The sequence below is a fragment of the Sporobolomyces salmoneus genome (assembly GCF_050403485.1).
Source record: "Sporobolomyces salmoneus JCM6883 DNA, S_salmoneus_JCM6883_v1_ctg78, whole genome shotgun sequence".
Classification (NCBI taxonomy): domain Eukaryota; kingdom Fungi; phylum Basidiomycota; class Microbotryomycetes; order Sporidiobolales; family Sporidiobolaceae; genus Sporobolomyces; species Sporobolomyces salmoneus.
Window position 1 is genome coordinate 17,998 of NW_027481085.1, and position 26,175 is coordinate 44,172.

General features: G+C 51.0%; 10 protein-coding genes across 10 annotated transcripts; 4 read left to right on the forward strand and 6 right to left on the reverse strand.

Annotated features, from left to right (window-relative positions):
* Positions 1 to 20: 20 nt before the first annotated feature.
* On the forward strand, positions 21 to 1,620 carry JCM6883_004793 (peroxidase; the record flags this gene model as incomplete). Its single annotated transcript, XM_076634974.1, has 7 exons — positions 21 to 351; positions 488 to 519; positions 607 to 622; positions 689 to 1,109; positions 1,176 to 1,287; positions 1,356 to 1,465; positions 1,539 to 1,620. 7 exons carry the CDS (start codon positions 21 to 23, stop codon positions 1,618 to 1,620), a joined length of 1,104 nt encoding a protein of 367 aa, XP_076485028.1.
* A 573-nt stretch (positions 1,621 to 2,193) lies between these two features.
* Positions 2,194 to 3,239, reverse strand: JCM6883_004794 (uncharacterized protein; the record flags this gene model as incomplete). Its single annotated transcript, XM_076634975.1, has 3 exons — positions 2,194 to 2,514; positions 2,585 to 2,908; positions 2,973 to 3,239. The coding sequence occupies 3 exons, from the start codon at positions 3,237 to 3,239 to the stop codon at positions 2,194 to 2,196; spliced, it is 912 nt and encodes a 303-aa protein (XP_076485029.1).
* Positions 3,240 to 5,082: 1,843 nt separating this feature from the next.
* JCM6883_004795 (uncharacterized protein) lies at positions 5,083 to 9,081 on the reverse strand (the record flags this gene model as incomplete). Its single annotated transcript, XM_076634976.1, has 13 exons — positions 5,083 to 5,247; positions 5,315 to 5,392; positions 5,454 to 5,689; positions 5,748 to 5,961; positions 6,031 to 6,253; positions 6,313 to 6,709; positions 6,767 to 7,237; positions 7,308 to 7,544; positions 7,612 to 8,019; positions 8,076 to 8,226; positions 8,299 to 8,628; positions 8,700 to 8,934; positions 8,993 to 9,081. The coding sequence occupies 13 exons, from the start codon at positions 9,079 to 9,081 to the stop codon at positions 5,083 to 5,085; spliced, it is 3,234 nt and encodes a 1,077-aa protein (XP_076485030.1).
* A 359-nt stretch (positions 9,082 to 9,440) lies between these two features.
* JCM6883_004796 (uncharacterized protein) lies at positions 9,441 to 10,842 on the reverse strand (the record flags this gene model as incomplete). The annotated part of the gene is made up of 5 exons (XM_076634977.1): positions 9,441 to 9,473; positions 9,547 to 9,753; positions 9,826 to 10,041; positions 10,107 to 10,226; positions 10,285 to 10,842. The coding sequence occupies 5 exons, from the start codon at positions 10,840 to 10,842 to the stop codon at positions 9,441 to 9,443; spliced, it is 1,134 nt and encodes a 377-aa protein (XP_076485031.1).
* A 1,106-nt stretch (positions 10,843 to 11,948) lies between these two features.
* On the forward strand, positions 11,949 to 14,379 carry JCM6883_004797 (uncharacterized protein; the record flags this gene model as incomplete). The annotated part of the gene is made up of 11 exons (XM_076634978.1): positions 11,949 to 12,029; positions 12,102 to 12,200; positions 12,289 to 12,482; positions 12,547 to 12,586; positions 12,653 to 12,690; positions 12,751 to 13,198; positions 13,263 to 13,380; positions 13,445 to 13,523; positions 13,598 to 13,700; positions 13,770 to 14,073; positions 14,144 to 14,379. 11 exons carry the CDS (start codon positions 11,949 to 11,951, stop codon positions 14,377 to 14,379), a joined length of 1,740 nt encoding a protein of 579 aa, XP_076485032.1.
* A 441-nt stretch (positions 14,380 to 14,820) lies between these two features.
* Positions 14,821 to 15,761, reverse strand: JCM6883_004798 (uncharacterized protein; the record flags this gene model as incomplete). The annotated part of the gene is made up of 3 exons (XM_076634979.1): positions 14,821 to 15,063; positions 15,127 to 15,441; positions 15,507 to 15,761. 3 exons carry the CDS (start codon positions 15,759 to 15,761, stop codon positions 14,821 to 14,823), a joined length of 813 nt encoding a protein of 270 aa, XP_076485033.1.
* A 294-nt stretch (positions 15,762 to 16,055) lies between these two features.
* On the reverse strand, positions 16,056 to 16,675 carry PFD1 (prefolding complex chaperone subunit; the record flags this gene model as incomplete). The annotated part of the gene is made up of 5 exons (XM_076634980.1): positions 16,056 to 16,098; positions 16,163 to 16,194; positions 16,259 to 16,355; positions 16,417 to 16,592; positions 16,649 to 16,675. The coding sequence occupies 5 exons, from the start codon at positions 16,673 to 16,675 to the stop codon at positions 16,056 to 16,058; spliced, it is 375 nt and encodes a 124-aa protein (XP_076485034.1).
* Positions 16,676 to 16,907: 232 nt separating this feature from the next.
* Positions 16,908 to 17,468, forward strand: MRP21 (mitochondrial 37S ribosomal protein bS21m MRP21; the record flags this gene model as incomplete). Its single annotated transcript, XM_076634981.1, has 1 exon — positions 16,908 to 17,468. The coding sequence occupies one exon, from the start codon at positions 16,908 to 16,910 to the stop codon at positions 17,466 to 17,468; it is 561 nt and encodes a 186-aa protein (XP_076485035.1).
* Positions 17,469 to 18,062: 594 nt separating this feature from the next.
* On the reverse strand, positions 18,063 to 20,572 carry JCM6883_004801 (serine/threonine-protein kinase; the record flags this gene model as incomplete). Its single annotated transcript, XM_076634982.1, has 9 exons — positions 18,063 to 18,681; positions 18,751 to 18,887; positions 18,958 to 19,098; positions 19,173 to 19,381; positions 19,456 to 19,583; positions 19,655 to 19,887; positions 19,971 to 20,063; positions 20,310 to 20,387; positions 20,546 to 20,572. The coding sequence occupies 9 exons, from the start codon at positions 20,570 to 20,572 to the stop codon at positions 18,063 to 18,065; spliced, it is 1,665 nt and encodes a 554-aa protein (XP_076485036.1).
* Positions 20,573 to 21,696: 1,124 nt separating this feature from the next.
* JCM6883_004802 (uncharacterized protein) lies at positions 21,697 to 25,770 on the forward strand (the record flags this gene model as incomplete). The annotated part of the gene is made up of 9 exons (XM_076634983.1): positions 21,697 to 22,427; positions 22,490 to 23,757; positions 23,822 to 23,930; positions 24,001 to 24,463; positions 24,526 to 24,945; positions 25,008 to 25,174; positions 25,241 to 25,338; positions 25,415 to 25,551; positions 25,621 to 25,770. 9 exons carry the CDS (start codon positions 21,697 to 21,699, stop codon positions 25,768 to 25,770), a joined length of 3,543 nt encoding a protein of 1,180 aa, XP_076485037.1.
* Between the last annotated feature and the right edge of the window lie 405 nt (positions 25,771 to 26,175).

A 26,175-nucleotide genomic window follows, 5' to 3' on the forward strand; every position in this document is an offset into this window, starting at 1 on the left:
AATCGCTCAACTCCCGCAGTATGTCATTCACCACTTCCTTCCTCCGTTCCACTCCCCGTCTCGCTTCCCGAACGGCCTTTGCCTCTTCCGCGCGACACTCTTCCCGTCGTTACCTCGCTACCTCTCCCGGTTCCGCCTCTTCTTCCTCGGGAGGAGGATCGAACAACGCATTCCTCTATGGATTACTCGGAGCCGGAGCTCTAGGAGGAGGAGCGTATTACTTCACGCAGAGAAACCCGACGGCGGATGAAGATCCTAGGACGGTTCATGATGCCGCTTCGCCCAAGGAGGTCGATTATCAAAAGGTTTACAATGCGATTGCTGATGTACTTGAGGAGGAGGGTTACGATGGTAAGTTCTCCCCGAAATCGTTTCTTTTTTCTTTGCGAGATTTCCTCGTCCCTCGACGCAGAGATCGCATTGTTTGAATGTTCCGCTCCTACTAGCGACACGTACTGATGCCTTGCTCTCGTCACACTCTCGCTAGATGGATCGTACGGACCCGTTCTAGTTCGTCTCGTGAGTTATTTTTTCTTTTCTCTCCCTTTTCTTTCCTTTCCTTCTCTCTTTTTCTCTTTACTGACACGCTGTCGACGTTAAAATTAGGCATGGCATTGTAGTGGCCAGTCTCTTTCGCATTTTATCAATCTCGCGGAATCGGGCTGATGATAGAGTTGGGCGTGTTTAGGAACATACGACAAGGACTCGAACTCTGGAGGATCGAACGGAGCGACTATGCGATTCGCCCCCGAAGCGAACCACGGAGCCAACGCCGGACTCGAGAAGGCCCGAGAGCGCCTCGAGAAAGTCAAGGCTAAATTCCCCGAGATCACCTACTCCGACTTGTGGACTCTCGCCGGAGTCGTCGCCGTTCAAGAGCTCGGAGGTCCTACCGTTCCTTGGAGGGCCGGAAGGAAGGACGGAAACGTAGAGCACTGTACTCCCGATGGTCGATTGCCCGATGGAGACAAGGGAGGAGATCACATTCGAAAAATCTTCTATCGAATGGGATTCAACGATGAGGAAATCGTCGCCCTTTCCGGAGCTCACGCTCTTGGAAGGTGTCACGTAGACCGTTCTGGGTTCGATGGACCTTGGTCTTACTCTCCGTGAGTCGCATTCTCGTCCCCTCTCGTAGAGACTACAGGTGACTGACTCGGACTTTTCTCGTTCAGTATCACTTTCTCGAACGAATACTTCCGTCTCTTGTTCGATGAGAAGTGGCAGGAACGCAAGTGGAAGGGTCCTCCTCAATACGAGAACAAGGGAGACAAGTCCCTCATGATGGTCAGTCGCACAGCTTTTCTCGGTTTTTCGCGTTCGCCGTCACTGACTTTCACTTTTGCGCTCCATAGCTCCGAACCGATATGGCTCTCTCGACCGACAAGGGATTCAAACCTACGGCTCAACTTTACGCAAAGGACGAGAACAAGTTCTTCTCCGACTTCTCGAAGGCTTTCTCCAAGTGAGTTTTTTTCCTCCCTCATTTTTTTGCTCCACCTCCTCATTCATCAACTGATCACTCTACGTTCGTTCAGGCTCATTCACCTCGGTGTACCTGAATCTCAACTCTCCGAAGTCGTCCAACTCAAGAAACTCGAGGATCAAGAACAATCCTAGGTTTTCACTCACTCACTCGACACCTGCTCTTAGTTTCGTCGGATAGCGATCTCGTGTGAAGGGGAAGAAATAAAAAAACATGATAGTCAAGTTTGTATAGGATTTTCATTCGAGCGATTTTCGAGGGTTTCGAGAGGTTCTTTACAGTTTTCCTTGCTTTTATACTTGTGCATTCCAATTTCATTCAGTCTTCAATACATCTCGATTGACACTCCGTTTGTCTGTGAGTCAGGGAGAGACAGACGCAGGACAGGGCTGGCGAGAGAGGCGGGTCTAGTGAAGCTAAATAGCGAAAACTTGGCGGAAACATCGACGAGCTCGGCTTCTACGCTTCTCTCTCTGCTGGCTAAGTTCGTGTCTCGCGGTGGGGGAAAGGAGGGAATTTCGAGAGAGGACGAGTAAGAAAGAAGACAGGATAACGCGAGAGGACAAAGAGGGAGGACAGAAGGAAGACAGAGGACGAGAGAGGACAAGATCGGAAAGGGACAAACAAGAGAGGGTAGTGAAAGATAGAAGACGAGGGATAAACGAGGATTCGTAAAGGATAGCGGAGCTCCAGAGGCGGAGATCGACTCAGAGGAATGATTGGTCTCGAGAAGGGATTCGGTAGATTTGACGCTTACGAAGCGACATTTGAGTGTGAGGGCGACTGCTGAGGGTACCATGGGTTCCAGAAGGACTTCGAGCGTGAGGTGGAGCGCGTACTGGTTCGAGCGTGAGGTGGTTGAGCAAATTCTTCGGTTCGTACGCGAGCAAGCTCGTGGGCAATAGGTTACGGCGTTCGCGTGCTGACAATGCTTCCTCCATTTGACGTTCTGACGGGTCTTCCTCCATTTGACGTCTCAACGATTCTTCCTCCATTTGACGTTCTAACAATTCTTCCTCCATTTGATCCTAGAGGGAGAGATCAAGTCGGTTTTCGAGTACAGGCAGGCGAAAACGTAGAAGAAAATCTGCAGCTCACCAGATACTCCTTCGACGCTCCCTCCAGCCTATCTTTCAGTTCTCCGATCGAGTATATGAGGCTATTGACATCATCTTGCGACTTTAACGTGAGGGTAGAAGTCGCGGAGTGATCTCGTCGGTTCAAACCGAATAGTCTACCAGCAGTGACTACCCATTCTTCCAAAGCCTCATTGAGCCAGTGACGATGGTCCCCTTCGAGGCGTCTGATTTCCCGGCAGATGTCCCGGAGAGCGTCGTTCAGTTTGCGTTCGCATTCGAGTCGTTGAGCGTTGTTCTTCACGTCGGCGAGAAGTGCCTCGGGGAAAGCCAAAAATTGTTGTTTCTGTGACTCGCGGACTCGAGTGTGAGCGCTGGGAGTTGGGCTCAATGTGGAAAACCTCACGCACCAAATACCGAACCCGATAATATTCGGCGTGCAGAATCCTCTCCAAAAGACTACGGAGGTAGGTGGCCGAAAGTGGATCGCTCAAAACCCCCTGATGCGCCAACTGGTAGTCGTTCAAGGAGAATTCTTTGTACATGGACGATTTCCAGGCAACCCGCTCGCTTTCGTTCAAGGGCGTGAGCGGGAGCGCAAGGATCCTATCAATCAAGGCTTTCACGCTGTCGAGAAGATGGCTGAATTCTTGCGGTACTTGTCCGTGGTGCGACATCGGAGGGGTAAGAGGAGAAAGAAGGGCTGACGAGGAGAAGGAGAGAGAAGAATCGGTGAGGGAGTTGAGGTCGGTCGTAGGAAGGGGCGCGAGCGTAGGAGAACGAGGATCGAGCTTGGTTCGCCAAGATGAGCACGTGGGGTCAGAGTGGGTCCAGATGCTGAGCCTTGAATGGGGGAGAGAAGGTGAGCTCTGACCATTCAAAGAGAAAGAATTCCCTCGATTGAGCTTCCTTCACGCAACGACTCGAGACGAACAGCCGGAAGTAGATCTGAGTAGCAATGCTCGACAGTCCTATAGTGAAGAGGTAGACGACTTGAGCCTCATTGAGCCAGAAGGCTGTCCACTCTTGTCGTTAGCTGCAGATTAGGCTTCTCAGGGCATCAGAGCGAGTGTGAGGTCGCGAGCCGTTAGCAGAGAGTATTGCTGTGAACTACTTGATGACGAGTATATCCGTCAGCGTACTCAGGCTCGGGATAGAACGAAGAGAACGAGAGGGTGATTCGGAACTCACTCACCTCAGGTCAGAGTGACAAGTCGTTTGATCTTGATAGTCCGGCCGATGCTCTGTATCGTATATCGTCGTGAAGATTGGTACATTCCGAGCAAGTTCCTTGAGATGTCTGAAAGGTTGAGCGAAGATGCTGAAGAGATGGATTGAGTGTGCTCGAGCGCCTGGTCGAGGTACGTAGACATCTAAAGCCCCGAGCGAGGACTGACAGTGAGTACTGAGCAAGTCGAAGCAGAGGGAGTGAATGGAAGGAGGTCAAGAGAGGACTCGAGGAGATTAGGCTCTTTCACTTCGACCAGATCGTCTTACACCTCGGATCCGCGCAGCAGATCACTCGAACGATTCCAGCAGCTCAATAGCACTTGCTACAGCGATTCCGACTCGAAAAGAGAGGTGAGAGGTCTTCATCAAACAAGCAACCTTCGAAGTCATCTCTACGTCTCAACCGATCATTCGACGAGGGAGGAATTGGCTCAAGATGGATCAGATAGACTACTACGGCAGTCGGCAGTCAATCAGACGCCGAGGGAAACGATGGTGTTTGGGTTCTTCAAACTCTCTCTCGGGTCGAGTTGAACTCTGAGGATTTGCAGGTGAAACAAACTCGTCGACAGTACACAAGGAATCGCACGAAGGCTGACGAAGCTCTGCGCTCGACTCGAACGAGGTGATTCGCTCAGTCCATCGCCTCTTCGAGGAAAACTGTTTCGCTCAAACGCACTGAGACCGTACAAAGGCTGCTGAGGTTCATACAAGCGCTTTACTCTTTGACTCGGAACACCGCTCTCGAGTACTAACCTCAAATGGAGTTGGCACGTCAGGCTGTTCTCGTTCTCGAGCCGTCTCTTCAGGCTTCGTGTCGATTCACCTCATCAGCTTCTGTCGATTCAACGCTTTCGCTCCGGTCGAACCCGAGGCTTAGGTCCAGAAGGCTAGTCTAGAGATAAGCTGAAGGCGTTCCCGATCAGCAAAGAGGCGGATAACTGACAACTTTCCGAGTTCTTCGCATTCTTCGGTCCGCGCCGAAGCTATCGTGAGACTCCTCTGACGTGACTACGCAGCTTCGACGAGACCTCTGATGCTATGTATCGTTCACGACTTTCGACTGCTCCTGCTGGCTCCGGGCTATCCGAGATTCAGCTTCATTCGACAGACCAGCGGACTCACTGACTCGCTCCTTAGTAGAACCAGAGCTCTAATCCCAGCTTCGTCTGTCTGTTCGCTTCAGCTTCGCTCGATCTTCCCTTCCTCTCGCATCTCGAATCGCTCATATCAAGACAGGATAGCTTTGCAGACGAATGAAAGCGAAGGAACAAAGTGGAAGACGCAAAATCAGAAATGTCGCTGTTCGACCTCGTAACCAAGTTTCGTAAGACCTCCTACAAGAGTCGACATCTTAGCAGGCGAAGCAGTCGCACCGATGATGGAGGAGTTCGGAGAGGTGAGAGGAACAATCCAGTTATCGATTGCTCGATGAACGTCTGCGACGGTGACACGCTGTAAAGGGAGAGAATGTTCAGAATGAGCGAGGTTCCTCTTCGAAAGGGCTTAAGACGGTACTCACTTCGACGAGAGAGAGGTATTGTTTCGAGAATCCATGAGGCTTGTTGAGAATCACAGTGTCGAAGAAAGAGTTTGAAGCCTTTGTGTGACGAAAAGTCAGAAACTGGATCGAGGCAGAAGCTAAACGACTATCGACTTACGGCTTTCGAGGGCGTGCATTCTCCTTCGACAGTCTCAAAAGCGAGTTGACTCTTGGCTGCATCGAGTTCACTGGTTTTCACATTGATTTTGCCGGATTTGATCGAGTTGAGCAGTTCCCGAACAGCAGCGAGGGCCGCGATAGAATTTGGAGAACGGTAGATGTCGAGGGAGACAAATCCGTGCTCGACGTTCGTTTCGATTGTGCATCCATAGCACAGACCAGCGGTTCTCGTGACTGTCAACGAGAGAGTCAGCCTTGCGTTGTCATCAAGTAACGCAGCCGATGAGCTCACCATTCCAAAGACTGCCGTTCGTTTGAGACAGTACAGCGCAGGCGACATCGACGGCGACAAAATCGGGCGAATTCCAGTCGGGACAACTGGAACGAGCACTGAGATACGTCGATTCGGAACTGTCGATTCGATAAACGACGGCTTTCTTCGCAGGTTTCGATCCGAGCGAGGTCAAGAGCTCTCGAGGTCGGAAGATCGGTGCAAGTTGCGAAGTCTGGAAAAGAACGAAAGGGAAGAACATGAGCCCATATATTCTGCCATGAAAAGCACAGAAACCGCTCACCGGGAATGTCTCGACGGGTTCAAAGCAATCCAACCAAGTCGAAGAAGGACAGTCGAGCTTCGAGAGGTCACCGACGACGCTGAGTCTCATCGCTCGTGGATCGATGAGGGCGGTTCGCAAGGTTTCAAGTTCACGGACGACGCTCTGAGGATCGTGTTCGAGTCGGTCCTTCAGTTTCGGGTAGTAGTCCAGCGAAGCGATCGGGTTCGTCGGAGTTTCGAAACTGGCAAGGAGAAAGCGTCAACTTGGGTGGGACTGCTCTAAACTGATGGAGTGACTTACCTCGCGTTCGTGAAGCATTCGAAATCGATCGCAGCTTTCGCCATACCACTACCATCTTGCTTGACTGCCGAGGAAACTTGAAGTCTTGTGTTGACGAGATTCTTGAGCCTTTCAACGTCGAAAACGGTATCGAAGAGGAAGTCGGAAAGCCACGAGACGGCCTTGTCGTAGTCATGTCGGAGAGCAGTGAGCGAGATCCAAAGACCTTCGTGGACAGAAGTGACGCTGAGACTCGTCAAATCCTCGTCTGTCTTTTTCGATACTTCTTGCCAGCTCAATCTTTGGCCTCCGGGTAGGTCAACAGGCATCGAGAAGAACGTATCGACGTAAAGAGGAAGAATCGTTAGTGCGGGACCGTGCAGAAAGAGCGAGACCGTGACGAAGCTCGAGGAAACGTCTACGCAATCATTTTCAGCACGAGCACGACGATGAGGAGAAGATGTGAATGACTCACGATCGAATTGAACGAAGAAAGGTAGATCTGGACCGTCGGCGTTGATGATTTGCTGAGCACGACCGTGGAAGAGATTCTTCCCTTTGCCAACTCCGTTACTTCTCGCAGTGTCGACTGACAGCCACGAGATCTGGCGGAAATCGGGGACGGGGAAGCTATGTACGAGAGATGCAGGAGGAGGGCGGTTGTTCTTCCTTTCTGCCTCTTTCAATTCCTCGTCGAGGCGAGCGAGACCAGCGGGACCGAATTTGCGAACGTTCTTCCCGACTCGAGCGGCATCGGCTTGGGTGTTTTGTTGAACGAGCGCTGGAGTAGGCGTCCCGATGAGAACGATCGAGTGTCGCTCGACGAGGAACTCCTTGAAGAGATCGAGCCAATCCGCTTCTTTCCACTTTGATAGTCTCTTCAGCATCTCGAGATCGTCAAAGGTTCTCGAGAAGTCAGAACCGTCCGATTTCCCATAGATGATGTCTACTTCGATGCACCGTTGCGAGTCAGCTCGAATCGACGAGGAGATCTCTCGAAACAAGTTGAAACTCGCCTTGCAAAAGTGAAGCTTTGACGTAAACTCCCGGCGAGGTCTGCCTCATCCTCTTGAGTCCGACTTTTTGCTGTTGTATGACGAGCTGGATTGCTGCCATATCGAAGGGTTTGCGGCAAAGCTCTTTGAAGACGATTTTGAGATCTCCGGCGAGAGTCGAAAGTCGGTTCTTTGCGACGGCGGCGAGGTTGAGAGTGAAGATGGTCGGGTCTCGATAAAGAACTTCGAAGGAGATACCTGAAAACGTTTAGAAGGAAGAGTCAGTTTCGAGGGAATCGAGTAGTTGGGACGAAATGAAACTTGCCAGCGCAGGCCGGTTCGGAGATTTCGACAAACTTCCTGTTCAAGACTGAATGAGAGCTACCAGAGAGATAGTCTCCTAGCACTCCGAGCGCCGAAATCGTGAGCGAGTCTCGAATACGAGGGCCGAGGAAGGAGATCTGAATCTCGCCAGTCGAATCATCGGTTTCAGCGTAAGGAACGAGAATCGTTTTGTCCTTCTCGATGATAGGATCGTTGTCGGCAGTTGAAGATTTGACGAAGGGGCGAATCCAACCGCGGGGATGAGGTCCTTGAGCGAGTCCGGCTTTTTCGATTTCGCGCTCGGTCGTTTGAGAAATTGTTTCGAGGAGTCGCTGAGGATCGATCTGATGACCAGTGACGACGACTGTCATGTTCTGGGGAACGTAAGCGACCTTGTGGTAGTCCGTGACTGTACACGAACCGAGGTCAGCGTGCTGGAGGACGGATGAAAAGGAAAGGGCTCACTTTTCTTCAGAGTGAGCGTCCTGAGGTGACTCAACATTCCACCGGTTTCGTAGCGATAGCCATTGCCGAAGTTGTACAATGCTTGCTGTTGAGCGAGTGCCATCACATCTTCCTTCGATCCCTCCCTGCCCGCCATCTCGGAGAACACCGTCTGTCGTGACCGTTCGCATTCGAGAGAATCCATCAGTCCCTGTCAGGGAGTCGAGGAAGTGAGCAGACTCACTCCTCCCTCTTCTCCTTTTCCGTTGATGTGGTAGATTTCGGTCTTGAAGATACTTTCGTTCATCTCCGGAAAGAGAATGTGGGAAAGATAAACGGGAATGATGTCGAGCATTCCTTCCTCCGAGGCAGATTCGACCGTGTACGTAGTGTTGTCGATATCAGTCGCGGCGTTGACTCCTTCAGTCATCGACCTCGAGGCGATGGCATCGAGAACATTGCTGAAAGGGTATTGTTTCGAAGCGGTAAAGGTGAGATGCTCGAGAGTGTGAGGTACTCCTGACGAGTTGAAGATTTCGGTAACGACCGTCGTGGAGAACGTAGAGATGAGATCCTGTCGTCAAACGCTCGGGTTCAGCGTCTTGCGGTTCTTGGGTTCGAAAAAGAACAGAGCTCTAAACTCACGGGAGTGTCGGCCCAGATCACGCTCAACCCTGACTTCTCACTCCTCCATTTCACTACATGCATGTGAGTGCCCGTTCCATCGAGCTTGTGTTTCGCCAAGAGCGAGAAATTCCCGACAAGTTCAGGAAACGCTCGACAATCACACATATCCTGTCCGGGGTCCAGAGACTCGTCGTCGGAAACGTCGGGAGAACCATCAGTGTAGTCGAGATGGCTGTTGATGTCTCCAGTTGAGCTGCATAACCGAGACGGGTCAGCTGTCGAATTGATTTCAATGAGAGCTCGAGACGTACCGATGAGATGGGAACGCAAATGATGGCGAATTTGCCTCATAGTCGCCGTCTGAATCCGAATACACTCCTTCGTCTGTTGGCACCGGCATCTTGCTGAGAGAGGCCGAGAGGAAAGAAGGAGGAAGCTAAGACCCTCGAAAGTGCAGATGCGAAAAAGGTCAGTGCGTCAAAACCGCGGAAAGTCCGAGACGACACCGACGACGACGACGACAAGAGAGACAAATCGTTCGCACAGGGAGTGCCCCGGACGAGAATTGAAGGCAGTTGATCGAGCGTCGGGAATGGGATGAGTCCAGTAAATTGGCAAGTTCTCCTTCGTCTAGGCTTCTGAGCGAAAATTGCGAAATCAAACGTGAGTGAACACTAGTTTACACGACAGCAATGAGATACGAGAAGCAGGAAGGCAGAGAAGAGAGGTGCAAAACTGGAGGATGTCGAGAGCGGGAATCTAGGTCGATTTTCTTGCCTTTTTCTTCGCAGGCTGTCAAACGATGCAAACTTCGAGAGTCAATATGCAGCTCGCAGAAGCCGAAGGATTGGACATCGGTGCTTACTCCTGCACCCTCTACACTCTTCCTTCCCTTCTTTCCTCCCTTCTTCGGCGTAGGCTCGGCCTCTTCCTTCTTCTCTCCCTCGACCGTCTTTCCAGCGTAACCAGCGAAATCGTATTCGATACCGAGTTCTGCGAGTTCCTTGCGCTTCTTCTCTTCTCGAGTCAATAGACGCTTCTTGATCGATTCCTTCTTCTCTTCAGTCTTGGGCTGCGATCCAGAGGCAAAAAGGTCAGTTCTTCATGAGTCGACGCGATGTCGGAGAGTAGCCAGAGTACTCACGGCGTCTCGCTTGGCGTTCTGCTTGCGACCTTTGGGAACGACTCGGAATTTACGGTTTGCTCCAACCCAAAGTTTCGGGTGAATTTGATCGTCGGGGATGATCTTGCAGACGAGAATGTGACCAGACAAGAGGTAGTTGTCCATGGTTTCTTGAACGATCGCAGCGACTGAAGCGTATTGGAATTCGATGAAAGCGTAATGTTTCGAAGCGCCGGTCTGCAGAAGTTGACGAAGGGAGTCAGACGAGGAGCAGGACTGATAGAAAGGACATTGTGACCCACTTGTTTGTTGCGAGAGAGACGCAGACGAGTAACTTCACCGAATTGCGAGAAGTAACTTTTCATTTCTGCTTCGTGGAAACCGTGAGGAATCCTTCCGAGGTAAATCGTACCCGTCTTGGCCTATATAGAGATCGTCAGCGATGGATCTCGACATCCTATACGAGTAGCGTAGACTCACGTTCTTCTTCCTCTCTGCCTTTGCCTCGAGTTTCTTTTGAACTGAATCTCCCTTGACTTTCGGTAACTCCTCGAGATTGAATGGCTTCGCGTTCTTCTCGTCTACTTCTTCCTCGTCATCTGAGCTATCCTCTCCCTCTTCACCACTCTCGAATCCTTCGAGGTAAGCCTCTTTGTCGTTGTCGTCCTCCTCATCTTGCTCCTCCTCTTCATCCAGCTTGATCTCTTCCTCTTGAGTAGCCACCTTCTTTCCCTTTCCTTTGAGCGCACCCTTCTCCGGTTGAGGAGCGTCCTTGCTTCGAATCTTTTCAATTTCGTCCAACTTCTTTTCCTTCAGATCCTTCATCTCGACTCCGTTCTTCGCCGTCTTGCTAGCACTCGCTGAAGTCGACTCCTTTGATTTCGATTTCTTTGCCGAGGAAGGAGCTTCGGCAGTGTTGTCGGATTCGACAACTCGAACGCGTTTTTTAGAGGCGGAAGAAGGAGCGGGAGAAGCTTTTGCTGGGGTGGACTTGGCGGGAGTACCGACTTTCGAGGCTTTCGGTGTTGACTTGGCCATTCTGGAGATACGTAGTGGTGGTGGGAGTGGAGAGAGACAGGTTCGAATATTTTCCCATCTCTTTCAACTTTATTGATCGTTCTATAGTAGGTTCTCGAGCTTCTCTAGAACTTAGAATGCTGTCAGGTTCATAGTAGTAAGCCGAGCAAAATTTGATCGAGCGGAAAAGAAAATTCGGAAACTCAATCTTTCGCAAGGACATCCTTGCGACTCTTCGAGCTCTAGCTCCGTCCAGGCGGCATGAGTTCTGCATCAGGAGGATCTGCGACGACTAGTATTGGAGACGACAAGGTGTCGCTTTGTCAGCCTTTCGAACGATGCTGCTGCTGTCTTAGGCTCGCGGAAGAAGTCGTCTTAACTTCTGCCACTATCCCCTCCAGAGAGGCCAGACACCTTGAAGCTGGGCTTCTACACAACGTTTCTCCTCCGTGAGGGATGTCACGAGCTGTCGCGGGCTTAGATGGGGGCAAGAAGGGATTGAGCTGAGTGTCGTGAATGCTAGAAATCGCTTTCTCTCGTTCCGACGGGGCAGGAGGGAGGATTTGGGTTCACTGAACCGTCTTTCCTGACGCTTAGGAATCGACCATCGAGGCGTCGGGTCGCTCGCTCTGTTCTGGAGGAAGAAAAGCTACCCCTTTTCTAGGTGCACAAGCTCAGGTCGCTACAGCACGTTGTTTTCTGGCTCACTGCACCGGGGAAAGAGTGGGTCAAGAGCTTGCACATAGGGAGTGTGCGTCGTCGCCGCTACAGACGAATCACCCTGTCAGAACAGAAAGTAAAACTCTTGCGAACAGCGAACTTCCCAATTGTGCAACCCTCTTCGCCTTTTGCCCTCTCTCCTCCGTGCCGTACGGACTATCTCAATGCTACCCTTCGCTCCTGCGAGGCTCGTCACTCAGCGCCTTCAGCGGGACAAACCTCTGCGAAGCACGTGCGAGATTAATCTCGACGCCTTTCACGACGACAAGCAGGCGTGTTCCCTGGATACCCTCGTTTGAAACCAATCCGTATAGCGTCCGAAATATTGTCGCAGGACGGGAAAAGGTTGCTGCGTGCGAAATTGTTCCTTCGAGTTCTCTCTCCTCCACTTTCGCTTCCCGAACAAGATGAAGTACGCGCTCCTCCCCTTGACGGCGTTCGCAGCTCTCTGTACCGTAGTATCGGCCGAGGGTGTCCCCAGCTTCGTCGTGAGTGCTCCTCTCGTTCTCCTCCCGCCAAGACACGTCCTTCATCTAAACTCCATTTCCTGTGACCTGTAGCCTACCTCTGTCGAAGGAATCTTCGTTGAACAATTCACGGATGGATGGCAAGATCGATGGAGTCCTTCGAAAGCCACGAAGGAAGAGAAGCAAGGAGAGGTAAGTTTCCCTCCCCTCTTTGCACCGACGTGTTCGCTCAGTACGAGTTCTCGAGCGTACTGACTGATTGTGGATTACTCTCTCGTAGGTATTCAGCTATGTCGGCAAATGGGCAGTTGAGGAACCGATAGTTTTCCCAGGAATTGAAGGAGATAAAGGTTTAGTCCTCAAATCCAAAGCAGCTCATCATGCCATTTCCGCTCCTTTCGATCGAGTTCTCGATCCAAAGGGTAAACCTTTGATCGTATCGTACGAGGTCAAACTACAAAAGGGTTTGGATTGGTGAGTCACTCGATTCTCAATTTCTAGCTTTCGCAGACTGCTGACCTCTCCGACTCTTATCCAGTGGTGGAGCTTATGTCAAGCTGTTATCTGAGAGTGATGAGGTGCGTCGAGATGGCTCTTAGTTCTGCTGGCATGGGCTGACTCGGGACTTCTTTGGCGTTTGACAGGGTATTCAAGCTGAAGAGTTCTCCGACAAGACCCCCTAGTGGGTCCCTTCCCTTCGTCTCCTGGGCCTTGTCCAGTACTGATGATCCATGCACTGCAGCACCATCATGTTCGGACCTGATCGATGCGGTTCGACTCAAAAAGTTCACTTCATCTTCCGACACCGCAACCCTCTCACTGGTGAAATCGAAGAGAAACACCTCAAGAACCCCCCTGCTCCCAAACTCTCGAAAACTTCCGCTCTCTACACCCTCATCGTTCGACCCGAGGACCAATCGTACGAAATTCAAATCAACGAAGAATCAGTCAAGAAGGGTTCATTACTCGAAGATTTCACCCCTGCCGTCAACCCTTCGAAGGAGATCGATGATCCGGAAGATGTCAAACCGGAAGATTGGGTAGAGAACCCGAAAATTTCGGATCCGAAAGCAGAGAAACCGGCGGATTGGGACGAAGATGCACCTCAAACGATCGAGGATCCTGATGCGGTACAACCGGAGGATTGGCTAGAGGATGAGCCTGCGACGATTCCGGATCCCGATGCCGAGGTGAGCATTTCTTTTGTTTCTCGTGCCCGACTTCTTTTGCTGACTTCGCTGTGACTTTCGACAGAAACCCGAGGAATGGAGCGACGAAGACGATGGTGAATGGATCGCACCTCAAGTCCCTAACCCAGCTTGTCAAACCGCATCCGGTTGTGGACGTTGGAAACGACCCGAAATCCCCAATCGTACGTCAGTCCTCGTTGATTCTCACTCTCGCGCATCACTCACTCTTTCTATTCGATATCATAGCTTCGTACAAAGGTAAATGGTTCGCACCTTTGATTGACAATCCCGACTACAAAGGACCTTGGTCTCCTCGCAAAATCTCGTGAGCTCTCTTTCTCGGACCAGCTTTACGCTGCTTTGGCTCGACTGAGCTGATTCAGAATCGGAATCTTGCAGTAACCCCAACTACTACGAAGATAACGAACCAGCGAACTTCAACAAGATCGCCGGAATCGGTTTCGAACTTTGGTCAATGACTGACGACATCCTCTTCGACAACGTGAGTTCCCATCTCCCTCAATCGCTTGTCAAGTATTAGCTCACTCTCGTTTTCGTTCCGGTTGTCTAGATTTTCATCGGCACTGACGAGAAAGATCTCGCCACCTTCATCTCCGAAACCTACTCGATCAAAGCTCCTCTCGAACTCGCCCTCGAAGAAGCCGACAAACCCGTCACTCCTCCCGCTTCCGAAGACGCGTCCGCCAAGACTGCCATCGACTTCAGGACGGACCCGGTTGGATTCGTCAAGACCCGTGGATTGAGTTTCCTGGAGAAAGCTAGCTTGGACCCCAAACAAGCATTCACGGAGGAACCCATCGTCGGAGGTGTTGTCGGAATCGTATTCGCTACGCTCGTAGGAATGCTCGGTGTCTGTAAGTTCTGTTTCCCTTCACTCGCCCGACAATTAACGGGGATAAACTGATTCGCTATCGCTATACACAGTGATCTCTCTCCTCCTTCCTTCCTCGTCTTCTCCCGCTGTTCGCAAACAAGTCGAAACCGTCAAGAAACAATCTACCGCCGTCGCTGAGAAAGTTTCCGAAGTCGCTACCGATGCGGCTGAAAAGGTCAAGGAACAAGTAGCACCGGTCGCGGAAGCTGGGAAGCAAAAAGTTGAGGAGTTGCAAGAAGGAGTTAGAACGAGAGCGAAATCGGCGAAGAACAAGACGGAAGAGTAGAAAGTTGTCGAAAGCGGTGTCGGTGGTCTCAAGCTCAATCGGAAGATGGTGCGGATGTTGTCGCGATGTGGATGTCGTCAGGTCGAAGGTCGGAATCAATCATGGATGGTCTCTACTCTTTTTGCTCTTTCTTTTGCTTTCACTTTTCTTCTCGTCAACTCTGTTTCAGTCGTTTCTTCCACATGAGTCTTTCTCATATCTTGCAATTTCTCCATAACAGTAGTGAATACGTCAATCGAGGTGAATCTGAGAGCAGCCAGAAAGAACGGGCGAGAAGGGAAGAACTTTTGGATTCCGACCATTTGCTCTCGTTTCCGTTGTCTTCGGGGGCTCAGACGATAACAAAGATAACGAGAATTTCATAGAAGAGATTAACATCGATAACGAAACGAAATCAAAGACGAGACAAACGAGAGGGAGGGGACAGAGGGGGAGATCGATTCAAATGAATGACTGGTCTCGAGTCGCGATTCGATAGATTCGACTCTTGCGGAGCGACATTTGGGAGGGAGGAGGGCGCAAAGGGAGAGCGTGGTGAAGTTGCGGATGACCGGAAGGATGATGAGATGCTTCGAGACTCTGGAGCCACAATTGAGGTGAGGAATGCACGAAAATCGTAGGGAGCCACACTTGGTGGTGATGGTCTGATTCCAAAGAATGCTCAATCTGCTGCTCCCATTCAGTCTACCGAGAGAGCCCGATAAGCGTTCGAAGGACGTCGAGCGAAGAAAACCGGTTCAAGCTCACCCAATTCTCCTGATTCGCAGCCATCTCCTGTTTGAAGTGCCTGATCGAAGCGACAAGGCTATTTACGTCCTGGCTGGACTTGATCCTTGGAGTGAGATAAGATCTCTCGCGTTCGTCGCTTGGATCCGCCCACAACCCAAAAATCCTCCTCAAACTTGCTTTCCATGAACTCAAAGCGGCATTGAGCATGGGATGAGTTCCGAACTCTCCGATTTTGTCGACGGCGTCCAACAAAAGACATTCCCATTTGAATCGTTGTGGTCGCTCGTTCATGTCACGGCGAATCGATTGGGGGTCAATGAGAGATTCCGCCGTCTATCAGTTTCATCACAGTCAGAATTCGGCTTCGATTCAACGTCGAGCTGGGTAAGTTCACGTACAGGTCCGTGAGTTCTGTCGCTGATGACTATGAGGATCGTATCGAGTCGCGTCGACAGGTAGTGGAGCGCGCCCGGATGGCCGAATACGTGGTGATACGCCTCATCGTAATCGGTCAACGAAAAGGTTTCGTACATGGAGTCTTTCCATTCCAGAGTCGTACGTCGATCGAGTCCCGCTTGGTTCGCTTGGTTGACGATGTCCTTGACCGTGTCTCGTACACTGCGGAGAGAGGCTATGAACAAACGAGGCGTCATCGGAAGGGGGCGAGGGAAAGGAAGGGAAGTCGATCAGAGGTAGACAAGAGACAAAGAGAGGGATCTTTGGGAGCCTCGACGTCGGGCTCGCTCGTGCACGACCTCAGGAGAACGTGGCTCGAAGAAAGAGGGTCGTGCGTCGTTCGTCCACGTGTCTTAATGCGTCAAAGTGGGTCCCGCTCGACTTTTTGTTGGCGAAAACGAAGGATTCCAGTGCATTGTTGCAAGAGGGGGTATCTGGACAGCGGGTGGGGGTAGACGAGAAGGAACGAAGAGAGTGTGCGACTCGCGAGGTTATCGGTTCAATGCGGCTTGTTGTAGGATATCTCGGAGCGAACTGGCGGAAACAAAACGAGATTAGTTAGTCGAGCCTGCAAATTTAGGTGTAGGACGAAACTCACGTCTGAGCAGTGTTTACTTCGTTCTCGAGGTACTGGCGGCTCGAAGATGGTCAGCCAGAGGTCGGTAGGAGAGGGGAGACGGGCGAGAGGACCCACTTTTGCTTTCTTCTCGAGAATTCCAACGTCTTCTTGACTGTGCTTCGTCTTCTGCTTCAAAGTGTTCTCGACGTTGTTCCTTGATTCTTGCATGAACCTGCATACTCCATACGTCTCAATCTCCGACGAGCAGGAGGCGAGAGAGAGGGTTGACTTACATTCTCCCGACTGCGCGGTAACAACCGACCTGGCTCGAGTCCCTCGGTAACGATTCGATCTCCCTCAACGTCAAAGTGTTGAGCTTCTGTTCTCGTTCCTTCTGGTTCAGTTGAGTACGGATAGTCGAGAGTTGACGAGACGCTTCGATTTGTTGAGATTGTAATTGCATTACCGCCTGCGAAGGGAGGGAGGTCAGCTACCGCGATAGAAAGGACACAGCGAGGAGCTTACTTGGCGTAGTGATTCATCGACTTGCATCTTGATAGTCGTTCGAAGTGAGTAGTTGAGATGAGAGAAGCGACTTCTCTCGTTTCCCTCTCTCCCTCCACTCGTAACCGTTCGCGACTCAGCCGATAGTAGTCGTAAGCTCTATATCTACCGGTCTGGCGCGCCTAAGAGAGGCTGCCTCACTCCTCCTCTTCCTCCCAAAGTTTCATCGCTAATTATTTCGTCTCTCTCTCCGCACTGTTGCGAATAGGCCGCAAGAAGGATGAACACTCTCACGAACAGTCTCCGAACACTCGCCATCAGGAGCGCCGTTCCTTCTTCCTCGAATCCCTCTCTCCGCTACTTCTCCTGTTCGCCGTCTTCCTCCTCTTCCGCCCTTGACAACGTGATCAAACAAGCAGCGCAATCATCCCCCAAGAACCGTCGAGGAGGAGGAGGGAACAACAACAACAAACCCCGCAACTCTTTCTACCAATCGGACCTCCTCTCGTCTTCCTCTCCCTCATTCCGTACCTCCAACTCGTTCTCCCCTTCGACTCCCGAAGAGATCTGGTCCCATTCGGCTCCAATCCCTTACTCCCCTTCCGTCACGACGACCTCGGCTCGATCGTTCGCCGTACAGAGTGGGAACGTCGCGAGAGCGTATAGGAATTTGAACAGAGTGTTGAACGAGAATCAAGTGAGGAGGGAATTGAAGAGACAGGAAAGGTTCGAGAGTCCGAGTAATAAGAGAGTTAGGTTGAATTCCGAGAGACATAGGAGGAGGTTCAAGGTTGCCGTAGGGAAAGCAGTTTCGTTGGCCATGAGGATGAAGGACCTATAGATGAGGTGAAACGATACCCTTTTGTCTCTTTACAAGCTCGAGTGGGAGACGGTAGAGAGTGGCTTGCGCTGCTCGAGTGACTAGAAGTGAGAGAGAGGGTTTTGCGAAAAACCGCGATGATGTCTAGTTCCAAGGAGAAGACAAAGACTGGAGGGTAGTCAAATACGAACGAACAAGCAACGAAAAACAAGAAACGAAAGAAAATGATAGAACGAACGAACGAAGTGAGTAGAGATCGGGACCTTGAAAGACAAGAAAGTGAGGAAAAGCGAGGTGGGAAAAAAAAGTCGAAACAACAAATAAGAATACAAGATCGATCGAGAGAGAAAGGGTGAAGGAGGAATATGCGTGAAGGGTTAGGATGCAGAGAGAGAGACACTAGAGGTATAGTAAGAACGTGAGGATCCGAGGGAATTAGCGAGCGAGAGTCGATGCGATGGAGTAGGAATGCGGTGATGGGATCATGATTAGATGGATGGAAGGGAATCGAAGGAGATGCGAAGGGATGCTGAGAGACCTTGAAGGAGCGGAGAATGCGGCAGAGAGAGGTGAAGTTGGGGAGAGTTTTTTTCTCGGTGGGTCGACCGTTGATACCTATCTCGCCACTCCAGTCTCGTCCCTATAGCTTCTCGTTCTCGTCGGTGTCGGCGGTAGACCTCCTCCACCTCCTCCGTTGTATCCACTCCCCGAATTATCCCTGCTAATCTGTAACATTTCCGTATTATCCCTTTCCCCTCCGCTCCTTCTACTCGGACTTCGATCCCCTCTCGTCGAAGACGAAAGTCTCTCCCCTCCGATTGCTCCTCCCACTACGGACATTCCCTCATTCGTAGCGCTATGAAAACTATTCGCGCTCAAACTCCTCGTCGTCAAATCGGCGAGAGGTTGTTGATCGATCCGAACGGCTCCTTCCCTAACTCCTAGAATCGGTTGATGAGCTGCTACTACTGCTGAAGGTGATGGGGGTGTTAAGTGTTGTGGTACGAGAGGGTTGACTGGATTAGGAGGGGAAGAAATGTGGAGAGGAGGAGAATTCGTCGAGGCTCGATGAAGCGCTGCGCCATTTGGAGAATGAGAGGAGGGAGATGGAGGTTGGAGTCCCCCAGGTTGTGGTTGTTGGTGAGCTGAGGTTGTAGCGGATGCGGCGGGATTTCCAGATTCGTCAACGAACCAAGTTCGTCGTGGTTGTCGAAGGTAATCGTACGGAAGGAAACTGTTCGCGTCACTTCTCTAGTCAGTCTCTTTCGAATGTGGAAAGTAGGATAGAGAGAGGATGACTGACTGTTGTTCCATAGCTCGATAATCTGCCGATAATTGAGAAACGTCGAGATTCGGATTCCGTTTCCTCGCTTTCAATGGGTTATCTTCCAGTAACAGTTCTTCGAGTTCATGAGTCGCATCGAAGTTCGCTTTCTTGCTCTACGACCGCAGACCAACTCTCGGTCAGTAAGAAGGAGCAGAAGTAGTCAGGAGAAGCGAATGAGCTCACATCAGGTTCGAAAGGTGGAATCGCTTCTTTCCGTTCCAAGACAGCCCAGTCGTACCCATTGAACCAAGGATGTCGTTTAAACGCATCTAGACCTCCAGTTCCTATACAGCCTAAGCGTCTTTTCGGATCTCTTTGCAGTAACTACTCAGAGTGATCGAGCGTCAATTCGAGGTTCTCCCGAGCTCGAGATCGAGAGAAGAGAGAGTGATGCTTACACCTCTAATACAATCCAATCCAGCAGGACTAACGATCTGTTCGACATGTTCCGGAAATTTGATCGATTCGTGTAGAATCGCTTCTGTCAACGTCGAATTCGTTTTCCCTCGATACGGTCTCTTGCCGAACAGTAGTTCGTATGCTACTACTCCTAATGACCACCAATCGACGGTTGAGAAATAACCTCTTTTACTCAAAACTTCCGGTGCTAGAGGACGACTTGAAGACGTTAGCAGTCACTCCGAAATAGGAGAGAGGGCTAAGTGAGCTCCAAAGACGAACCCATATAAGCCATGGAACCAGCGACTGACGTCAACGCTCTCCGTTCCGTGAAATGTACGGCGATATTGAAATCCGTCAAATGAGCGTGTCCTCTCTCATCCAACAAGATGTTATCCGGTTTGATATCCCTACATACTCACCAGCCCTTAATCAGTACCAGTCCCCCCGAGATCAGAACTCAGAGAGAGAGGGAGCATACCGATGAACGATGCCCAAATTGTGTAAATCCCCTAAAGCTAGTGCCATTTCGGCGACGTAAAACCTCACTACTGCTTCCTTCATGGACCCCAATCGATCGAGATGGAACCGTAGGTCACCTCCCAACATGAGATCGAGGACCATGAAGAGGTTTTCGTCGTCTTGGAACGCGAATCGCATGTTGCATACAAAGGGAGAATCGATCTCTTCGAGGAGACGTCGTTCTTGAATAATCTGTTCTGACGTAGAACGAGTTAGTGGCTGGAAGAAATCGAGTCGAGTAGAGTAGGATGGAGAGAGAGAGGAGGAGAACGAACGTTGTTAACGGCATGTTGTTTCGAAATTCTCGATTTATTGATGTATTTCAACGCGTAAAGAGTTTTCGTCTGTTTATGTTGTACCACTCGAACCTGTTACGGCCGTCGATTCCAAGAGAGCATTCGGGTTTAGAGCGAGAGAGAAGAAGGAGGGAAAAGTGGGTGTGGGGGAAGATGAAGGAGAGGAAGAAAGGTAAAAAGCAATATGGAGGTTAATTACTGAAAAAGGTTCATAGATCCGTGTGACAGAGTCCACAGAGCTCTAAAGCTTTACGACCCTCCCCCTACGAGCTGTACAGCAGCTGGGAGAAAGAGAGAGAGAGAGGGGGGGAAACGTACCTTTCCGAACGCACCTTTCCCGACTGATCTCAGTAGATAGAAATGCCATAGATCCACCGGTGCCTCGAAATCGATCTCCTATACAAGCACACCCAACAAGGAATCAGTCATCTGTCGTTGGCGATGATGAGAAGAATTGGGATCCGAGATGAGAACGAGAGGGGAGCCTGATCAGGGCGGGGTGATTCCCCTCAACGGACAGCGGAGAGAGGGTGATAGATAGGTTGAAGACGTACCTCTGGTCTACAACAAAGTGCTCCCATATCCGGCGGACTCGAAAGGTGAGTGAGTGATCGAGTGTCCGAAAACCGCTCGCGGAGTTGGTTCCTCTTTCTCTCTCGCTGAAATTTTTGCTGGCTTTGATGAATATAACGGATAGTAAGAAGGGCGTACAAAAATTGACAAGATTGCGCAGGAATCGAATAAAAGCGTGCTCTAAACTCGAGGCTCTCGCTCTCTTGGGCACTTGGTCTGAAGACGTTCGAGAACACTGCAATATGTGGTAGATGATCAAAGAAGACACGCGTGCGTTTCGGATGCTTCTTTGCGTGAATTCCCGTGAAAATCGCTCGTTTTCAATTTTGGTTGCGAAGACGTCGACAGCGACTCGCGAGATTGCGCTGGTCGCCTTGTAATCGAGGGAACGTTGGTTGAGTCACCTTAGCTGTAAAGAAGCCTGGGAATTCCGGAGTCGGCGCAATAAGCTGCGAACAGATCGAGAGGAGAAAGATTGGATCCCAGTCGAGTGACTCCAGAGCAGCGAATGTCTGCGAGGACGACTCGACAAGGAAGCGAAGTAGAAGGATAGCTTCAAAAGTCGATGGAAGCGTCGCGATCAGAGCAGTGTCATGGAGCAACAAAGCCACTCGAGTCTGCGAAACGAAAATCCAAGTCGTCTCAGAACTTCGAGCGATTCAATCGAACCGAGTTCGGCGGACAGACACGAATCAAGTAGGAAAACCTGAGTCGCTGCAACGAGGTTCCGTACTTAGGTCCTGAAGCGAGTCGTGTGCGAGGGAGCCCGATCGAGATGACGAAGTTTCGGAGGTAAAGGCGAGGAATCAGGAAGCGCGTAGCAGTCTGACGACTGGACAGAGTACAGTGACCGAAGCCGTCGAGCGACAAAGTGAAGCAAGTGAATGGAAGAAGCAAAAGCTTCGAAAGTGGATTACGAAACCCGATTCACCTCTTTCCCTCATCAACTCTATCCCGAAATCGTATCGACTCGCCTATCCCTGCCTAACAGCACTACAGACTATCGGACAACAGGCGTACGACCCGATCGGCGGACCTCCCTTCCTTTCTTGATCTCATCAATCCATCTCCGACTTGTTCCTTCCCCGATCTCAACACTCTCTAGATCTCCCCGCCTCTACTACCACTCGATATGCTCCCTACCTCGCTACGCAGACAAGCGCTCGCGAGCTCGAGGTCGACTCCCTCGATCCGACTCTCCTCATCTTCCTTCCGACGACCTTCCTCCTCCTCCTCTTCCCGATCGACAACTTCCCCTTCTACCCCTTTCGCATCCACTTCGAAACTCACTCTCGACTCTACTCCTCGTCGAACACTCTCGACTTCTACTCGATTGAGCGCGAGTTTCCTTCAACCTTCGGCGCCACTCTTTCAACCTCGTAGACCATTCAGACTCGATCGAGACGAGGAAGGTAAAGAATCAGAAGAAGGAGAAGCGGAAGGAGAGGGAGAAGGAGAGTCGGAAGTACCGAATCGGAGACCAGGGAACTCGATCCCGACGAGTGAACGACCAATTGGAGGAGTCAGAAACCCTTCCTCTGGTGCATCATCCAGCTCAGCATTCTCTTCATCTGGATCATCGGCATCAGGAGGATCAGGAGAATCTACTCCTCCGTCGTCGGATAATGGATCGTCGAACAGTAACAGCAGTAGTGGAACTTCCGTCTCTCGTCGATCAGTACCCGAGGATTACCCTCAAGTACTCGCTCTACCGATCACTCGTCGACCTCTCTTCCCTGGATTCTACAAGGCCGTAGTCATTAACGATAAGGAGGTCATTAAAGCGATCAAAGAATCGATTAAGCGAGGTCAACCTTACATTGGAGCTTTCTTGCTTAAAGATGAAGACGCAGATAGCGATGTGTGAGTATCGAGTTGCAGTATCTCGAACGAGAGCTGTCGAACTGACGACTCGACTTTTCCAGCATTACCGATATGAACTCTGTTCACCCCGTCGGAGTCTTCGCTCAAATCACTTCAACCTTCCCCGCGAACGCTCCTGAACCCGATCCTAAAGACCCGAACGCGAAACCTGCCGAACCTGGATTAACCGCCGTTCTCTACCCTCATCGACGAATTCGGATCGACGAACTCCTGCCTATTCCCACTCCTAAACCTCAACCTTCGACTCCCCCTCCCGCTACTGAAGTCGATGTCGAATCATCAATCGAGTCTAGAAGCGAGACGGAACGTTCAGACGTCGTAGAAGAGCCGAAAGCTTCGAAACCGGTCGAGGCAGAACCTGAACAATCACCTGCCGAGATCGACAAAGACACGACAGTCGAACGAACTGAAGATCCCAAGTTCGTCGAAGGAAAAGAAGGAGTCGTCGTCGAATCGCCATCAACCGAAACTCCCTCCGAAGACTCTTCCTCTCCTTTCCAGACCGCCTACCTCCACGATTATGGCGTCTCGATCGTCAATGTCTCGAACGTCGAAATTGAACCTTACGACAAGAAATCTCAAGTCGCACGAGCCGTCGCAGGAGAAATCATTTCCGTCTTCAAAGAGATCGCACAATTGAACCCTCTCTTCCGGGATCAAATCGCGAATTTCTCGATGAGTCAATCGGCCGGGAACGTGTTCGAAGAACCGGAGAAACTGGCAGATTTCGCTGCGGCAGTTTCGGCAGGGGAAGTGAACGAGTTGCAAGAAGTTTTGGAATCGATGGTGTTGGAGGAAAGGTTACAAAAAGCTTTGTTGGTACTCAAGAAGGAACTCATGAATGCTCAACTTCAAGCAAAGATCTCGAAGGACGTCGAATCGAAGATCCAGAAACGACAGCGGGAATACTACTTGATGGAACAGTTGAAAGGGATCAAGAAAGAGTTGGGACTCGAATCGGACGGGAAAGATAAACTCGTCGAGAAGTTCTCGGAAAAGGCAAAGACTCTCTTGATGCCTGAGGCGGTCAAGAAGGTGTTCGATGAGGAACTCAACAAGTTGCAAGGACTCGAGCCCGCCGCGAGTGAATTCAACGTTACTCGAAATTACCTCGACTGGATCACCTCGATTCCCTGGGGACGACACACTCAAGAGAACTTCGATCTAAACCACGCGACGGAGGTTCTCGATGATGATCATTACGGACTCAAGGACGTCAAGGATCGAATTCTCGAATTCCTCGCAGTCGGAAAATTGCGCGGAACAGTCGAAGGAAAGATCTTGTGTTTCGTCGGTCCTCCTGGAGTTGGTGAGCTCACTTTCCTTCTTGCAATCCTCGTTATCGCTCACTGACGCTGTTCTCGTGGAGATAGGTAAAACTTCGATCGGAAAATCCATCGCTCGCGCCCTCGACCGACAATTCTTCCGATTCTCGGTTGGAGGTCTCTCGGATGTGGCTGAAATCAAGGGTCACCGAAGAACGTGAGTGAATACTCTCTTGGTCTATCTCTCTGCGACTGTTGAAGCTGACTCCCTCTCACTTGCTCCTTAGTTACGTCGGAGCTATGCCCGGAAAGATCATTCAAGCATTGAAGAAAGTTCAAACCGAGAACCCTCTAGTCCTAATCGACGAAGTCGACAAGATCGGACGAGGTCACAACGGAGATCCTTCTTCTGCCCTCCTCGAGATGCTCGACCCGGAACAAAACTCCCAATTCCTCGATCACTACCTCGACGTTCCTGTCGACCTTTCCCGAGTCTTGTTCGTCTGTACGGCAAACAGTCTCGATACGATCCCGGCGCCGTTGTTGGATCGAATGGAAGTGATGGAAGTTAGTGGATATATTACAGAGGAGAAGGCGGCGATCGCGAGTAAATATTTGGCACCGCAGGCGAAGGAAGGAGCTGGGTTGAAGACGGCGAATGTCGAGCTTACGGAAGATGCTGTCGCGGCTTTAATCCGTTACTACTGTCGAGAGTCGGGAGTCCGAAGGCTTAAGCAACAAATCGAAAAGGTGAGCTTTTCCCTCTCGTTCCGTTTGATCTCGAGACACTGACGAATCTTGTTCCGCCCCAGGTCTTCCGAAAAGCCGCGCTCAAGATCGTTCAAGAACTCCCCGAGCCCGCCGTCGCTGAATCGGCAGCGAAGATTGTTCCTCCCGAAACTTCCGCTTCCTCTTCCCCCTCAGAGTCGACCGTCGAGAAGCAAGACGGTGACCGAGATCCCGCCTCGACCGTACCTCCTACCGCTCCCGAAACTGCCTCCTCCGACTCAACAACCTCGGAAGAACGAAAGACAACGACGAACGTTCGAAAACCTCTCGAAATCCCCGAAGAAGTTAACGTCAAGATCACTGCGGAGAACTTGCTTGATTACGTCGGTCCTCCTCTATATCAAAAGGATAGGCTGTACACGAAGAGGAGTCCCGTTGGAGTTAGTACTGGACTCGGTTACCTTGGGAACGGATCGGGAGCTGTCATGCCCATCGAAGTCACGGTGAGTTCTATCTCCTCTCCCTCCGATGTGATTCCCTGACTGACTATGTAACGCTGGTGTAGACGATGCCTGGGAGCGGAATTCAATTGACCGGTAAACTCGGAGAAGTGATCAAAGAATCGGCTCAAATCGCTCTCGCCTTCCTTCGTTCGAACGCCCACAGTCTTGGATTGACTGATGACGCCGACAAGGATCTTCTCGAGAAGCGAGCGATCCACTTGCACATGCCGTGAGTCTCTCTCGAGGCGCCTCGCCCGAGGCTACTAAGCTGACCTTCGACTTCTGCTTCGGTTAGTGAGGGATCAATCGGAAAGGAAGGACCTTCGGCGGGTATCGCCATCTTGACCGCTTTCGTCTCGCTCTTCTCTCGACAGGGTATCTCTTCGGAACTAGGTAAGTCGAGTTCAGAGTGGAAATCACGCGATCACAAAGTATCGAGACTGATTTCGATCTTCCGAACTGTCTACAGCGATGACTGGAGAAATGACTCTCGCTGGACAAGTACTGCCCGTTGGTGGACTCAAGGAGAAGATCCTCGCGGCTCACCGAGCAGGTATCAAGAAGATTCTCGCTCCTATGGGTTGCAAGCCTGATATCGAGCACAACGTGCGCTTCTCTCCCTCTCTCTCAGCTTCTACGTGAACATCGTCTGACCAACCCTCGTCTCTCGAATAGGTTCCCGCGTCTGTGAAAGAAGGTATCGAGATCGTTTACGTTGAAAACGTCGGAGAAGTGATTCAACACGCTTTCGAAGGACAACCTATCGCTTCGAAAGTTGACGCATTGAGGGATATCCTCTTACCTCGGGAAGAGTCTCGTCGATGAAGTGTCAGCATGGAGGTGTAGTGTCGTTCGGTCGTCGTTGACAAGAAGAAGAAGAAGTCGAAATCCAGTGAAAATAGTTCTCTCCCCTCGCCCTTGCAATCCCCCCTTTTTTTTAACTACCTTTTGTATCAAAATATTCTCCCCCAAGTCGTTACACGTAGCAATTACAATCATTCCTATTCTCCCATCATCGTCATCGAGAAGAAGCAGGAGAAGCTTTACTCCGCACAAAATTTCTTCAAGTTCCTCCCTTCACCCCACCTTTTCTCACCTACCTCATCACTCAGAACCTACCACCCGAGAGCCACAGAGGACCGCATAAAACTATCAGGTAAGCCCACTGGTCTGATCGCAACGAGAAAAGGAGCGATGGGACGCGAGTCGAAGTCGACGGAAACTTGGCTT